Source organism: Neocloeon triangulifer, unplaced genomic scaffold (genome assembly GCF_031216515.1).
Source record: "Neocloeon triangulifer isolate White Clay Creek 2 clone unplaced genomic scaffold, ASM3121651v1 ptg000017l, whole genome shotgun sequence".
NCBI lineage: Eukaryota > Metazoa > Arthropoda > Insecta > Ephemeroptera > Baetidae > Neocloeon > Neocloeon triangulifer.
Window position 1 is genome coordinate 1,846,879 of NW_026775559.1, and position 14,515 is coordinate 1,861,393.

Sequence of the window (14,515 nt, forward strand, 5' to 3'; positions counted from 1 at the left end):
CCCATCTTCATCTGTGAACGGCTTGATAAGCAAAATAAATAATCAAAGTATAATGCTTGGTATTAACAGCGATCAATTTACAGAATTGGTGAATCACTTGCTTTTTTTACACATAATTAACTTATCTCGAAGCTGGCCAAAAATTTATTATGCTCACGAATTTTACGATTGCACACTTCATTCTTTCTTTTCTTATTCAATGTTAAAGGCGGAGTATGAAAGATTATAAATTGCTTTTGAATCAATATTTAGATTTGTCATGAAAATGGTTCCCTACGCTCTTGTCTTCGGTATAACCCTCTTCGCTGCATCAGTTATTGCTCTCTTTACAATTCAAGGTAAACAGTTTTAAATAAATATTTTTATAAATTAGTAAATTATTGAATCATGTAGATCCATTTATTGATTGGGCGCAGAGCGACTAAAATTGAAAACTTTTCGGCCCAGAAACAGAGCCAAAAATGTTGAAAATTATTAAAATCTTTAGATGAATATGGTAAAATTTTCTTTTTTTCTTGCAGTTCCAGGCTCAAAAGAGATAAAAAAAATTGTTGAAAATGCGCATTACCATTATTCCTTTTTTAAATTATAATTTTGGTGTAGAGTTTTAATCGCAAATTACATTAATCCACTTGTTCGTAACTGATAAAAATGAATAATTAATATATCTTTCTATTATTTACAGCTAAAACTGGTGGCAATGGCTGCTTGTGCCAGGATTACACTTGTGGCTGTTGCGTTCACATGGATGTAGATTTGATCGAATTGAATAGCACACGTAAGTTGTTTTAGTTTTAATGAGGAAATAAACATATACAAATTAATTTGTCTTATTGTTAAGTGTGTTCAAATTTCACCTATTTGCGACACGATTACGGCCTGTCATTTACCATAACATTGAACCAGCACACTCTATTCAACGAAACCGTTTCAGGTACTTTTTATTTAACTTTTTTTTTAAAATTATTTTTGAAGTGAAAATTAAATAATTATATCTATATAGCGAGGAATCCACCGCCCTACTGCGTTGGCCCTCCATTTGTAAAAGAGTATGCTGAAATTTGTGTGCGATTCTATAACCTGAACACAACCAGGCACAGTTTCTATGGCTGCTTAGAGGCAGACGCTAAGCTGAAGCACATTCGAATTGCGCGATACGACATAGGCTGCTTCTCAATTGGACCTAAATTAAAATATGATGACGAGGATAATATTTCGGTTGTGAAGATTTAAAAATGAATGTAAAACTTTTAGCATTTTTCTGTGAAATATATTTTATTAAAATTTTATTAAAGAAAACTGTCCATTTATTAAAAATAAATTAAAATTTCTCGACCAACTTGTCGCACTGTACAATTTTTCTGTCCAAACCCTAATGATCCGGCGTTTTCTCTTAAAATTTTTATTTTTAAAAGAGATGTAAAGAGAGATCAAACTTCATTCAATCGCGGGTTGGTGAAGGCCCGTCCAGCTTTTTGGGAGGGCGCCTCGGACGCCGGAGCCTCGGCTTCTGGCGCCTCAGTGGCGTTCACCTTTCCAACGCCAAAGTCGATTCCGAAAAGGCTGCCGAGGAAAGCGAGGCCCTGTTCGGCTGTCTCATTGACAGCAGCGATCACCTCCTCCTCGGAAGGACCTTCCTCCTCCTCCTCGGCAGATGCAGTTTCGGGATTTGCCTCAACGATACCCTCGGGCCTGGTGTTGTTGGCCGGAGGGTCAAAGATCATGCCCTGTGGCCCAACCCGGAAACAGCCAACGTCATACTCGGCCGTCGCTTCGCCGAGCAACTTCGGCTCCATGTGCACGCAGCCCCTCATGCCCTCCGCCGTCGGGTTCAGGTCAGAGATGCGGGCGCACACCTGAGCCAGGTCGGTCAGCAGGTTCATGCAGGTCGGCTCGGGATTGGGACCTGCAAGATAGAGAGTCGGATCAGAGAGAGGCTGAATGCGTATCTCGTTATTAATGTAACGGTGCCTCGCAGTTAGAGGACTACTTATGAAAAATGAATAAAGTAAAAATCTACAAAAGGAAGATAGTCTCCTACATTTAATTTTTCTGTTATTTATTATTATTATTTAAAAATTTTATTAAAAATCTGATAAAGCTTAAACTTCAGCAGCTTATTAGCACCGGTGTTTTTATTCTGAAAATCAAGAAATTGTGACAAAAATTTTTAAATTAAAAATTTGCGAATTGCACCTCTGTTAAGCAGCAGGGGTTAGGGGTTCATTAGATTTTACCTACTTTCCACATATAGGTATGCGAACCTGACGAGAAGTTCGCTCTGATTACTGAATTTGATTAAAACTTCTGGGCATTAGAATTGACTCTCTGAGTCTCACATCAGTAAGGTATAATTCAGTTAAAATTTATCAAGGGTTATCAATTTATGTTCCAATTTTGAGATTATCCCAATGTATCCACTTTCACATTTTTACGAAAAAAAAAAATTAATTTACTGATACGAGTCACGGGTCTTTAATTTATATACATGATTTTTACCTTTGACGACCTCGCTGTGCAGCAGACTGTCACCGTAGGATACATTCACAGCCATTCCTTCCTCAGGAGAAAGGTATTTGAGACTCACGCAGCCTGCATTAAAAGGGAAAACATAATAAGAATGATGTGAAGCTAAAAAGGAGAGAACGCTAGTAAAAGCGTAAAAAGAAGTTTTTTTCTGCAGCGACTGAAACCAACATGACTAGACACGGTCTAGCAAATAAAATTATAACACGCGCACTTTCTTAATGAAGAAATTCCTCAAATTATATATAAAAAGAAAAGTTTTTTTAAATTTTTAGATGCACCTGAAAAATTTAAATCTCAGAGGAATTTTTACAGTCCATAATTGCACAACCTGAATCTACAAAGGTCCTGTTATATGATCATCAGGCAGGCCATAAAATGAGATTAGTGAATGATATAATGTTATAAGATTCGAATATAAAAAAGAAAGTCCGCGGCGCCCGATTGGATTCCGGGACCAACAAGGGACTAGAAAGAAAGTGTATCAAGGCCGCGCTGGGTCTTCTCTCGATTGCTCTCCCTCCGCAATGAGGATGTGAAAGGGTCATTATCATGTTCTTACCGGGCCCGCCTAGGTCAATGTAGGTGAGATTAAAGTCGGTGCAGCAAACGCAGCCCGGACCGTCGCACACGCAGTTGCTGATCGGGGTGCCAGGGCCTTGCTTGGCGTCTGCTTTGGCTTCATCTTTTGTAAGACCGAGGTCCCAGCTTAACAGCTCTGAAATTGAACCAAAAAAAGGGTGATTTTTATCATAAAAAACAAAGAAACACAAGAAAAATGAGAAATGGGCGCAAATTGCTGTAAATAAAATAAATATATTTTGGTAATATTGGGTAATATAATGAAAGTTCCAATTATTAGCCTATTAAAAAATTAAATTAGAAAAATTTATTGAAAGTTTCAAGCATGAAAATCGTTTGAATTTTATTCTTGGGTAAACATTTCGAAGAGGATAAAGAAAAGCCGTTGTTACTATCTGTAATATGTGCAAAAAAATTATAAATAAATTCAATAGAAAATCTCGTGAATTAAAAAAATCACAGAAAAATAGGAGGGAAAGCAGGGTTCTAAACTTTCTAAAAAATTGCAACAAGTGCCTTAAAACCTTCAATTTCTTCTCCTCGATCAAAATATAATATTTTGAGTTTTCTTGTCCAAATGATTTTTTTTTTTTAATTTCATGCAGGTCAATTACTAGATGATCAAACGTTTTTCCCAGCCTTATTATTGACATATTTACAAATTGTATATAAATTCATATCTAAAATATTTCATCAATGAATTATAAATGAGTAAAAAATTTACTCTAAATTTTAATTAATTAATATTAGAAACTTCAAACGCCGAGTGAAAATTACCGTATTTTGTTAACAACCTGGCAAATGTGAAGCAAATATTTACTTTTGGTTTCAGCAGAAACAGTAAATTAAATACTATTGTCTCTTGAGAGAACATCTCTAACTCATCTCATCTAAATTATATTTCTTTTGCTCAGGTAATTTATAAAAAAGTAAACTAAAGTGGCCGAGCCAATATAATTAATAGCCGGGCTTAACCCAGCAGCGCAGGAGCAAAGTGTGTGTGTATTAATAAAAAATTAACCGTTTTAAATATCCACACACGCATTTATAACTGATGAGTACTAGAACAGTTATACCAGAAAATGATTTTGGACTAGGAAGGTCCCCGGCCGTGGCGGAGAAAGAAGGAATCCCGCTGGGAAAATGTTACGACACACACTCGCGAGCGCTTCTCGATTTTAAAAATTGGTACTCACGGCTGAGGAAGGACTTGGCCGAGGCGGCCGAAACCAAAAGGGCGAGCAGGAGCGCGACTCGCAGGGTGTGCATGCTTGCTCGTCAAATCGCGACAACTGTTGTGTTGCTACCTTCCGTCTGTACGCGCCGGCCGCACTGTAGGACGACACACTTCTCTTCTCTATACCCTTTACCTGTTGACCGAGATTTTAAAAAGCAGGCAGTCACACCCGGCGTTTAATATATATACGGCGCGCCGCGCACAATAAAAGTGGAAGAGAGATTTTCACTTCTTCTCTCCTGCAAGCGAGCATCGCACGCCAATATGATTTACTGTGTCAATTGTTGCGTCCTCTTGTCAAACCCACCGCCATTCATTGTTGCCATTCGAAATAACCTAACTGTCCCTAATAACAGACGTGGTCGCGAAAGTTTCACTGGTATCTTTCGAACATAAAAATAAGGAATTAAAATGTAAACATAATGAAATGAAAAAATCATTTGATATTTGATAATGATGCTACTTTTACTTATTCTCAATTTATTCAAAGTTTTGATGGAATTTAAAACGTTTCTTTTTAAATTGAAGTAATAAAAAGATATAAATTTGTTTTAATGTACTATTTTGCTATTTTTCCATAAAGAGACTAAATTATTTTGAAATCACGTTTCATACTTATCTTATTGTTGGAACCGGTCAGAACCGATTGAAACATAATTTAAAACATTCCAACCATAAAATAAAATAATTAATTTTTACAGAAATAGTTATATGCTTTCATATTTTGGAATACTCCGGCAAAAAAATAATAAAATTGAGCAGATTGCCGAACACTTTGTAAGTTATATAACTTTAGTTCATCAGCTATTTTGAGTCCAAATATTATCAACAATTAAACAAATATTGAATTAAAATAGGATTTGAACAAAAAAGTTAAATAATTTGCAAAGTTTTTGCTCTGCCAATTCGCCGCGATTGAGAGCGAACAAATACATTAGCCCAGTAAAACGCGTGTTTGTCATTCATTCTACTTATTTTCAGTGCTAATGGGTTAAGCACATTTTATATATATTGTCGCGCGTTGCCTGCTCATCGCCGCACGTTCTTATTCCATTTTCCTCCTTCGCGCCGAACGCAGCCGCTGCGAGTTGGGAAAAGAAATGGGAATTCTAAGAATAACGAGAGATGCTAAAAGAAAGTTCACGCCGCGTCTCTAGAGATAAATCATCTTAACGACGTCACGCGACCTTTGCAAGAAGCAAATGATCTGCTGTGTAGGTTTGGTCCCTCGGTGATCGCGCGCGACGCCCTTTGTTTGAATGCTCTACTTTGCAAGTTGCAAGTGGAAATTCGCTCCTCTTGCTTTTTTTAGCACGGCCGCGCCGAGCAATTTCTTAATATTGGAGTTCTGAAAACGACAGCAGCAAGGGCCGAGACCTGCGCCTTACTTCGCGACGATTATCATTGACTTGTTTGAACAAAAACGTGATGTTTGAGGCGGAAGAGAAGAATGGCGAATGGAGAACCGTTAACGGCAATAGGCCACGACAATTAGCATTAAAAATCCTTGTTTAAAAAAAAAAGAAATAAAGCAACGAAAGATAACTATATTGCGAAAGTACACTTTGCTCCATAAATAATATAAATTGTTAAGTCTTACTGTAAATAATAAAAATAGAGAGTTACCTCAATTTTTTTGTTATTTATTAATTCCATTTGTAAAATATCCATGAAATATATATGCTGCGGGTAGTATTTTGCATTTTATTTTGCTATGCTTAAGAAAATAATTATAATCTGATCTTAATATTAGCCGTTTTCCTGAACAAATAATATGAAACTCCATCTATACGTATTTCAATGCACATTCAATTTCATTTTGCAGATACGTAGACATCTTAGAAAATCCAGCAGAGGTAGCCTCTTATAACAGGAAGTTTAATTAATGAGATGCCGGAAATATTAAAATAATTATAATTTATGATTTTTTATGAAAAGAATTTCTGCAATTTTAATTTAATTGTAATGAACATTGTTTAATAAACTTCATTTATGAAACTACTCATTATATCATCACGTTTGTTAATGGCCAGCTAATTAAAACCAGAGATAAATCACCCAGTGAAACTAATTTCAATTACAATGAGCGCAGCCTTCGCATATTTTTGAGCACCCACTCACTATTAAGGAAGCACTTCTTGATCAGAGGGAAGGTTGTCTGCAAAAAAGGCGCATCGGAATGAACCGTAAACCGTGGAACAATGAGAGAGAAAGAGACGTGCACGCGTGAAATCAGGTGCCAACGCACCGGCGGCGAAAGGCCTCGGGCCGGCGCGAGGTCACGGCCACGGCTAGACCTTCCCGAGTGGTCGCGTGCGGTGCACCCAGTGGCCCATTGCGGGGATTTGCATGCCCGAATGCAAGCGGCCGACACATAACGGCGCCGGGTGCGTGATGGAAATTTGCGATCGGATCTGGTGCGAAAGGAATGCACGCGCGTGTGACATAATAAAAGAGAGAAAAAATCTTGAAATTTGGCACCTGCGCGAATGGACCCGCCGCGGGGCCACAACTGCCCAACAATTCTTGGTGGGGCACAATGGTGCGCATCTCACACGCCCTCTGATGACCGAGATTCCTCTGTGGTCCGTAATGATTTTTCCTGCTTACATCAGAACACCCAAAGGAGCCAAACCAAACGGAACATTAGCTCCTCCGTTTTAGTGTGCTGTCGAGGTCTGAACAGGAGAGTCGCTAGGTAACCAAAATTCAGCGTTATTTCTATTCTCAAACCGGTTTTGCAATTTGATTTAAATCGCATCTGATGCTCCCCGTTTTTTTTTCTTTCATTTTTTACTGAAATTATTTTGTTTCAAATGTCACTCATCGACTCACTCGCGGGCAGTATAACAAGTAATTGCTCTGGTCTGGTTTTGGGCAAAGTACAAAAATGCCAAGTCAAATTGAACCAGGTCATCAACCGCGTGTTCAATAATGTAGGCCGTTGTGGGGTTACTCTGCACGCATACCCACACATAGTTTCAGTTCAGCGTTCTTTCTGGCCGGCGCGATCTGAAAATCTGCTTCTTTTTTAGCAAACACTGCCTTAATGGTTGGCACGTCCGGTGCAATGAATGAGGCAACGGAGTCTCCAATAAATGTCAGAACATTTTTTTTAGCAATGATTACCACATTTTAGTTTTACCTTCAGTAAAAAATTATATCCATTATTTTTTTTTTTCTAAATTAAAATATTTTTTATTACTTTTTTCAAACATTTGCTCCCGTAACAAAAAAAAATTGAATTTCACTTTTGTTATAAAATTTAAAAAATTTTCTTTCAATGAAAATAATAATTGACCGAAAAATCAATGTCAACGAGCCGGCCCAGTGTGCTTGACGTGCTTTATTAGGAAACCCCTTCTACTATTATTTTTCACACGCACAAATCTCCGATGACGCAGTATTGGGCAGTCGGAGTAGAGGAAGAACACCGTACAGTCACACTCACCTGCATGCCTTCTTCATTGTGATAATTGAGCAGAGCTTTATTTTTAACAGGCGAGGCTGACAACAGCACCGTGGATCAGCCGTCCACCGTCAGAGCTGCAATCAAACGTCTGTCAACATGAGGCTCCTTCACGCAATCTGCATTTCCTTGTTGCTGGCATTCGCCGCTGCCAGATCAGGTGATTTTTTTTTTTAGTTTACAAAAATGTTAAATTATATATTAAATTTTCTTTTTTTTACAAAACTTCTTATCACTTTGGTTAATAACTAAATAATTCTTAATTTAAAATTTTAATAAAAAATATGTGTTTTTTTATTAATTTTCCAGTAACCCAATCACGGCAAGATGAAACTGCAGCAGAGACTGCAGCCCCCGCAGCTGCTGCTGTTGAAATTTTGTCAACCCTTGCCCCAGTGGCTCCCGCTGCAGCCGTCACTGAAGCCGCTGCTGCAGTCGTCACCGAAGCCGCTGCCGTCGTGACCCAAGCGGCAGAAGAGGCAGTCGCCCCTGTCGAAAACGAAGTTGAAGCCGTGGCAAACACCACGGAACAAGAACGATTCTGCAAATGCACCAAACTCGAGTGCAACTGCTGTCGCAACCTCAGGTTGCCTATTTTGCCCATCAGAAGCAAGGGTTAGTTCATAATTTTATTTACATTTTTTTTCATCCCTCTTGAAATTAATCTCTGAAAAATTACATTCAGTTGCGCGCAATTAAGCAATTTATTTCACACTTGCTCAGAGCTGAGAAAAGTTCACAAAAGGACAGCACTCAAAAGTTGTATGGCAATTTTAACGCCAGTTTTTCTCAACGGTACTCGCAGAGGCACCAAAAAACCTGTTCGAGCCGCCTAATTTTCTCATTTTCGACGACTTGGGTGCCGCCATAATAAACATTTTTCTGATGCCGCAAACTGGCGAGATAACGAACGCCTCATTAATTAGTCGCGTCTCTCTCTCTCTTGTGCCCGCAGGTTGCGCCTCACTGAAGTACGAGAAAGGAGATAAATTGTCCCTGTCGATGAAGCTTGGAGATAATGTGGTGCGAACCTTCACAATTGATGGTAAGTGGGTCAATCGGCAAATAATTATTGCCAAATTAATCTTACCGTTACTTTGAAATTGTTCTCATAGTTTTTCATTTCCTTTTCGTGAAACGCCTTTTAAATTTTCAATTAATAATTTTAAGTTTTATTTATTCATATTCAATTAGCCCACTGCAGCAAATTTGGCTCATTTGATTTTTTGTAGTTTTAGCAAATTTCTAACTTGTGCCGTTTTGTTCAACTATTCAATGTTTCCCTACAAAAATGAATTACTTGCAACTTTCAATGTATCAAAAATTGAAATATTTTTTTAAGTATTGGAAACAATAATAAACAAACAATGATAAAAATAATAATAATTTTTATAAAATTCTTGAATTATATTTTAGATAAATAATTAATAAAAGTCGCGATTTTCAGAGAAGAAACCAAGGCGCGCCTGTGTTGACATGCCGGGAGGCTTCAGCCAATTTTGCGGTCGAGTTTACGGAATTTCACGCGAAGCTGATGACTTCAAGGCTTGCCTCGGCCTTGAGCTGAGGGCCCCCCTCGACCTGGAAGCTTCTCTGAGGGTGTCGTGCTTCAAATTCAGCGAGAAAGGTGTAACTTTGGCGCCCGCGCCACCTCTGCCCGCCAGCCCTGATGATGAGGATGATGATGACGACGACGACGATGACGAAGGTATCGGCGGACTCTTCTCCGGCCTCTTTGGAGACGGTGGTGACGATTTGGAGATTGAGTACCGCGACGGCTCCAGCAGCAAACAGTCTGACGCTGCCACCGAAGAGGAGGACGACGATGAGGAGGAAGACGACGAAGCTGAGGAGGCCGACGAGCCTGAAGAGGATGAGGAGGAAGAAGATGAAGACGATGACGACATTGAGATCGAATACGGCGACGATGATGACAATGATGTTGAAGAGGATTCTGAGGAGGGTGGCCTGGGACTGTTTGATTTCATCACCGGACTGTTTGATTCGGACACCGAGGAAGACGAGAGCGAGGCTGCATCTGTGGAGGCCACGTCTGAGGCGACTGCTGCGCCCAGCAAGAAAAAGAAGAAGCAGCCGGCCAAGGACGTCGTGTCCACTCCGGTGAAGGAGGAAGTCCAGACCAAAAAGCCCGTTAAGGTTGAGGCGACCACTACTAAGCCAACCAAAGTGAGTAATTCAGTGACCACCGAGAAGAACCCTACGACAATTCTTTTATCACCCACCTCCTCTGTTCAGGTCACCGTAGAGGCGACGACTAAGCGCTCCGAGAAAGTTCCTGACCCGGTGAAGGCATCATCTGAAGAGGATGATGATGATGATGATGATGAATCAGAAGATGATGACGAAGAAAAGGACGATGATGAGGAGGAGGAGGACGAGAAAGACGAAGATGATGACGATGACGACGAGGATGATGATGATGATGAAGATGAAAAAGACGAGGAAGGAACCACTGAGGAGAGCTTCAGTAGCGAATTCGAGGCCGCCATCAACGAAGTTGTTCAAGAGGTCGGTTTTAATAAAAATTGAAATAATTATGTTTTGATTTATAATTGGAATTTCCAGGTTGAAAGCATTGGTGAAATTGAAGTTGCTGACCTTGATGACGACAAGAAGAAGGTCACCACCGTGAAGCCTGCAGTCACCCCTGCCGCGGCGAAAAACTCAACGGTTGCCGAAGATTCCTCTGACATCATTGACGAGGTGGAAAAGCTGGTTGAAGAGGTCGGCGAGGTCAGCATAGATGACGATGACGAAGAAGAGGAAGAAAAAGACACAAAACCCCCTGTGATTGGCGTGGCTATGGATGGAGAACCCAGGGACAAAATTAAGGTCGAGGTCGTCACCACAGCGCCTACTGCGTCCGTGGTGGTCAGACGTAGAAACTCGAGGGGAAAGGGTTTGTAACCCTGCTCTTAGACTAGGCTTAGTAAATTATTCTAATTTATTTATTTAACTTATTTATTTCCCATACGCAATCATTGGCTTTTAATTAAACCGAAAAACACCGCATTTGCTCAATGTAAATATATTTATAAGCTTTATAACAATTAAAAACAAAATCAAGAAATAAAATTAGTAAATCTTCTACGTAAAGAAAGAATAAAGCTCTCCACTCATCACGCAATAATAGACTGAGGTTTTTCGCCTGTTAATGCTTTATTGCCCACTTTACCATGTCAGCAGTAAATTTAAACTGTCTTCTTGTTTATTGAGAATTCCAAGGCCGGGCAATGAATAAAGAAATTCTCACTAAATTACCAAATCACGAGGTGTCATCATGTCACGCGATACTCTATATTGCCATAATAATAATAATAAACTTAATTTTTAAGACTATTTCACATGTTACTCTTATTTCTCACTCAATCCTGTCATCCTGAGTACGCACTTTGCCAAGTGTGCTACGAACCATAGCTCGAAAAAAAAACACGTTGACCCCTTTACCTCTGGGCTCGCTCCATAGCTGCTAACAAGCAATCATTAGTTTTACCCATCGTCCAAGTCGGAGTACATAACGGTACCGCAAAGCCCCACTGACTGATTCAGGCAGCCTCTCTGTCTGCATGCTCAAAACACGCGCTAGATTAGCGGTATAAATGATTTTTTCATATATTTTTACCTCTCTCTGCCCCTGAGAGTGAGATTCCCGAACAGATTTCAAGAAAAAGAAAAAGCGTTTAATTGCCTTTCCAGCCTGTACCGAAAAGGGAGAGGGAAGGTGCATACTAATTAAATATAACTTCCAACCAGTAGCTTGAAAGAACAATCTTGAGCAGTGATATCACGAAAATGTCAGCAGCACCTCCTTAGAGTAAGCATGAGAAATTTCAATTTACGCTTTTTGCTACTTTCTTTCATTTGCGGCTGCCGCGCACATCCTCCCGGATTCACTGTCAATGTGACTTTACCTGCTGAAGGTGAGAGTCTTTCAATATTTCCTGGAATATTTATTTATTTCTTTTTTAAAATTATTTATTCAGCACTTGCTCAACTCGGGGCGGAAAAAAGCGCGATCGGCAGCAACGTCTTGAGAGCGACGCGCGGGCCGTGCACTTGCTTAGACGGGGTTTGCAAATGCTGCACTGGCTTGTCACTTGCATCACTTGGACAAGATGGTTTGAATTAAAACGACGCATAAAACTTGAAAATAAAATATAAAATTTTAGTCTGTGCAAATATGGAGTATGACCCGGATGAATTTCAAATTAGTGTCAGCATGAGCATGAACGACAAGACTTATTTCAAGCGGACAATGTCTGGTAAAGATTTTTTGTCAATCTTTTAAATTAATTTATTATGAACCAAGTTTTGACGTAAAAATAATATTTAGGGAAAAATCCAAGACCGTTTTGCGTGCCGCTGCCTCGGTTGCGCTTCATCACAATGTGTACCAAACTCTCCAACGTTTTCCTGACCGGGCGCAACATTCACGCTTGCATTGACATGGAAGGGAAAATGTTCGACGTGTCAATGTTTTCCGTGTCATTCGACTGCGTCAGGATCGGTGATCAAGGTTTAGCACTGGTCTCGCCTGAAGACGGTGGAGGGTTGCCTAACGTGGAGGCGCCGCAAAAGCCGTCCGTAGACGAAGACTACGACCAATTAGACTACGAGGCAGAAAACCAACACGACGACAAGTAATAATAATTTTAATTCAATAAGAGTTAAAGAGTTACAATTTAACTGTCGCAGGTACGAGCCAACTCCGATTCCGCCAACCAAAAATAAAAAGGGTTCCACCACCAAAGTGAAAAGTTCAACCAGCAGACCAACAACGCCAAAGATTATCAGAATTCAGACGTCAACAGAAAATGGAAAAACTAACAATAATTCTTCAGCCCCTTCAGCCTCTACCCAAGATGTGACTTTCATTAAGATTGAAGAGACGGTGAAAAATTCCAAGAGACAACCACGAGAATAATAATATTTATACAATTCTTTTATTTTTAAATAAAAATATCAATAATATTTTAAAACCAGTCTCTTAAAAATTTCAATGTGAATTTATTGATGATTGAAATTAATTTGGTGAATGTGGCGCCTGAAAAGCACGAGGCGGTAGTTTATGTGCCACTAGGTGAATAATGAATGCAGGGCCAGTCGTGGCCGATTCAAAGGTGAACGCACTTCTTCCACCAACACATTTGGAAATTCTCCTAAAGTGTTGGTCGCGCTTGAAAACTGTATTGGCACACATTTGGTGTGGAGAGAAAAAAAAGATACGCGTCGGATATATTTACTTTGGTACGGTATCCGTTCAGTTGTGAGCGAGATGCTGCGCTCGAGGTTGCGAGCGATCGCCAGCTTAGCGGTGGTTTTTATTCTTTCGGCGCCGAGCGTAGTTTTTTCAGAAGACCAAACAGCGACCGACGATTATGAGGCCACGACGCTAACTGACCAGGATATCACCACCCTTCCACCCGCCGACTTTTTCTACCCTTCGGAGGAAGAGGAAGGCGCCTCTAAGGACGCGAACGGGACTGAACCAACCAGGCCGTGGTACAGTCTTGGCATTTTCCCCTTGCGACAGCGACAACAAAGGTGCCAATGTGAGGGGTACACGTGCGGCTGCTGCGCCGGAATGGCCTTGCAGCGCGTCAACATCAGCCAGCTTGGTGTGATGCGAATTTTTGTAAATTTGAAATTTTAATTTGTGAGGAAATTCCTTTAGGTTGCATGAATTTCACCTACGACCCCGACGAATTCTCCTTGAGCGCCAAGTTTTTGATGAATGAAAGGACACTAATGGAGAGAAGTGTCTCAGGTAGTAAATTTAAATAATTTCAAATTTTTCTTGTTTTTAATAAAATATAATTCATCTTATAATCACCTTTAATAAAATGAAATTTTGTTTTTACACTTGTTGAAATTTTAAAACTGAAGGAAGATAGATACAAAAATTACTAATTATATTATTTTAACTGAATTTAAATTCACTATTTGTTGGAAAAATAATTGTGAATATATTTTATGAAAATTTAAGGATTCGAGTTGAAAATAAAAATTGTGCAATACAAATTTAAGGCAAAAACCCGCCGCCACTGTGCTTCCCAATTCCGAGCGTGTGGTCCTACATCCCGAGATTCGACTTTTGCGCCAAGTTTTCCAACGTTTTCACCCCTGGCCGAAACTTCCACGCGTGTCTCGAGTGGGAAACCAAGATCAACAAAAGACCCATACTTCAAGTGGAATTTGACTGCGTCCGAATGGGTGCGGACGGCTTTGTCTTTTTGAAACCGGAGGCCGGTGGTGGTCTCGGGCCAAGCCAGGTTTCGCCAGGCATAGGTGGAGGCGACATCGACTACACTGGAGGCGGAGGTGGGGCCATTGGGGAGGACTACGACCCTCTGGAGCCAGAAGCGCCAGAAAAGAAGAAAAAACCGGCAAAGAAACCAGCAAAGAAGAAGCCCAATCAAAACTAATTACAAATTAATTTAACTATTTATAAGTTTTTAATGTTTACGGAAATAAAAATTTAAGATGAAAAGTATTTTAACTTTTCCTTTAAAAATTACCTTGGCAAAATTGTGACCCATTTCCACTTTTTTTTTCATTTGACCTGGGCCGCCATTATCAACAACCGGCCGTAAAAGAATGGAAATAATGACCAATAAAAACTCTAAAAAGTAGATAGTGGACTCATTAATGCACTCCATATACGACATCAAAATCAACAG

The 14,515-nt window shown here is 39.8% G+C and overlaps 5 protein-coding genes across 7 annotated transcripts; 4 read left to right on the forward strand and 1 right to left on the reverse strand.

Annotated features, from left to right (window-relative positions):
• The first annotated feature begins 18 nt into the window (after window positions 1-18).
• On the forward strand, window positions 19-1,339 carry LOC132203549 (uncharacterized). Of its 2 annotated transcripts, XM_059631399.1 has the most exons (5): window positions 19-88; window positions 253-338; window positions 686-778; window positions 842-934; window positions 1,004-1,339. In XM_059631399.1, the coding sequence occupies exons 2-5, from the start codon at window positions 260-262 to the stop codon at window positions 1,231-1,233; spliced, it is 495 nt and encodes a 164-aa protein (XP_059487382.1). In that variant the 5' UTR covers window positions 19-88; window positions 253-259; the 3' UTR covers window positions 1,234-1,339. The 2 variants fall into 2 exon arrangements, with proteins under 2 accessions (XP_059487382.1, XP_059487381.1); XM_059631398.1 differs by lacking the exon at window positions 19-88 and having other exon boundaries at window positions 96-338.
• Window positions 1,257-4,520, reverse strand: LOC132203547 (uncharacterized). Its single transcript, XM_059631396.1, has 4 exons — window positions 4,305-4,520; window positions 3,089-3,244; window positions 2,500-2,592; window positions 1,257-1,906 (listed from the first exon to the last, which is right to left on the reverse strand). The coding sequence occupies exons 1-4, from the start codon at window positions 4,375-4,377 to the stop codon at window positions 1,431-1,433; spliced, it is 798 nt and encodes a 265-aa protein (XP_059487379.1). The 5' UTR covers window positions 4,378-4,520; the 3' UTR covers window positions 1,257-1,430.
• A 2,377-nt stretch (window positions 4,521-6,897) lies between these two features.
• LOC132203542 (histone acetyltransferase KAT6B-like) lies at window positions 6,898-11,174 on the forward strand. 2 transcript variants are annotated; one of them, XM_059631387.1, is made up of 7 exons: window positions 6,898-7,043; window positions 7,847-7,974; window positions 8,124-8,429; window positions 8,770-8,859; window positions 9,262-10,001; window positions 10,071-10,343; window positions 10,401-11,174. In XM_059631387.1, exons 2-7 carry the CDS (start codon window positions 7,914-7,916, stop codon window positions 10,740-10,742), a joined length of 1,812 nt encoding a protein of 603 aa, XP_059487370.1. In that variant the 5' UTR covers window positions 6,898-7,043; window positions 7,847-7,913; the 3' UTR covers window positions 10,743-11,174. The 2 variants fall into 2 exon arrangements, with proteins under 2 accessions (XP_059487370.1, XP_059487371.1); XM_059631388.1 differs by lacking the exon at window positions 6,898-7,043 and adding an exon at window positions 7,762-7,780.
• A 277-nt stretch (window positions 11,175-11,451) lies between these two features.
• On the forward strand, window positions 11,452-12,814 carry LOC132203545 (uncharacterized). The gene is made up of 5 exons (XM_059631394.1): window positions 11,452-11,755; window positions 11,819-11,953; window positions 12,005-12,097; window positions 12,169-12,475; window positions 12,531-12,814. The coding sequence occupies exons 1-5, from the start codon at window positions 11,656-11,658 to the stop codon at window positions 12,757-12,759; spliced, it is 864 nt and encodes a 287-aa protein (XP_059487377.1). The 5' UTR covers window positions 11,452-11,655; the 3' UTR covers window positions 12,760-12,814.
• Window positions 12,815-13,027: 213 nt separating this feature from the next.
• Window positions 13,028-14,328, forward strand: LOC132203546 (uncharacterized). Its single transcript, XM_059631395.1, has 3 exons — window positions 13,028-13,453; window positions 13,510-13,602; window positions 13,863-14,328. The coding sequence occupies exons 1-3, from the start codon at window positions 13,111-13,113 to the stop codon at window positions 14,258-14,260; spliced, it is 834 nt and encodes a 277-aa protein (XP_059487378.1). The 5' UTR covers window positions 13,028-13,110; the 3' UTR covers window positions 14,261-14,328.
• The last annotated feature ends 187 nt before the right edge of the window (window positions 14,329-14,515 follow it).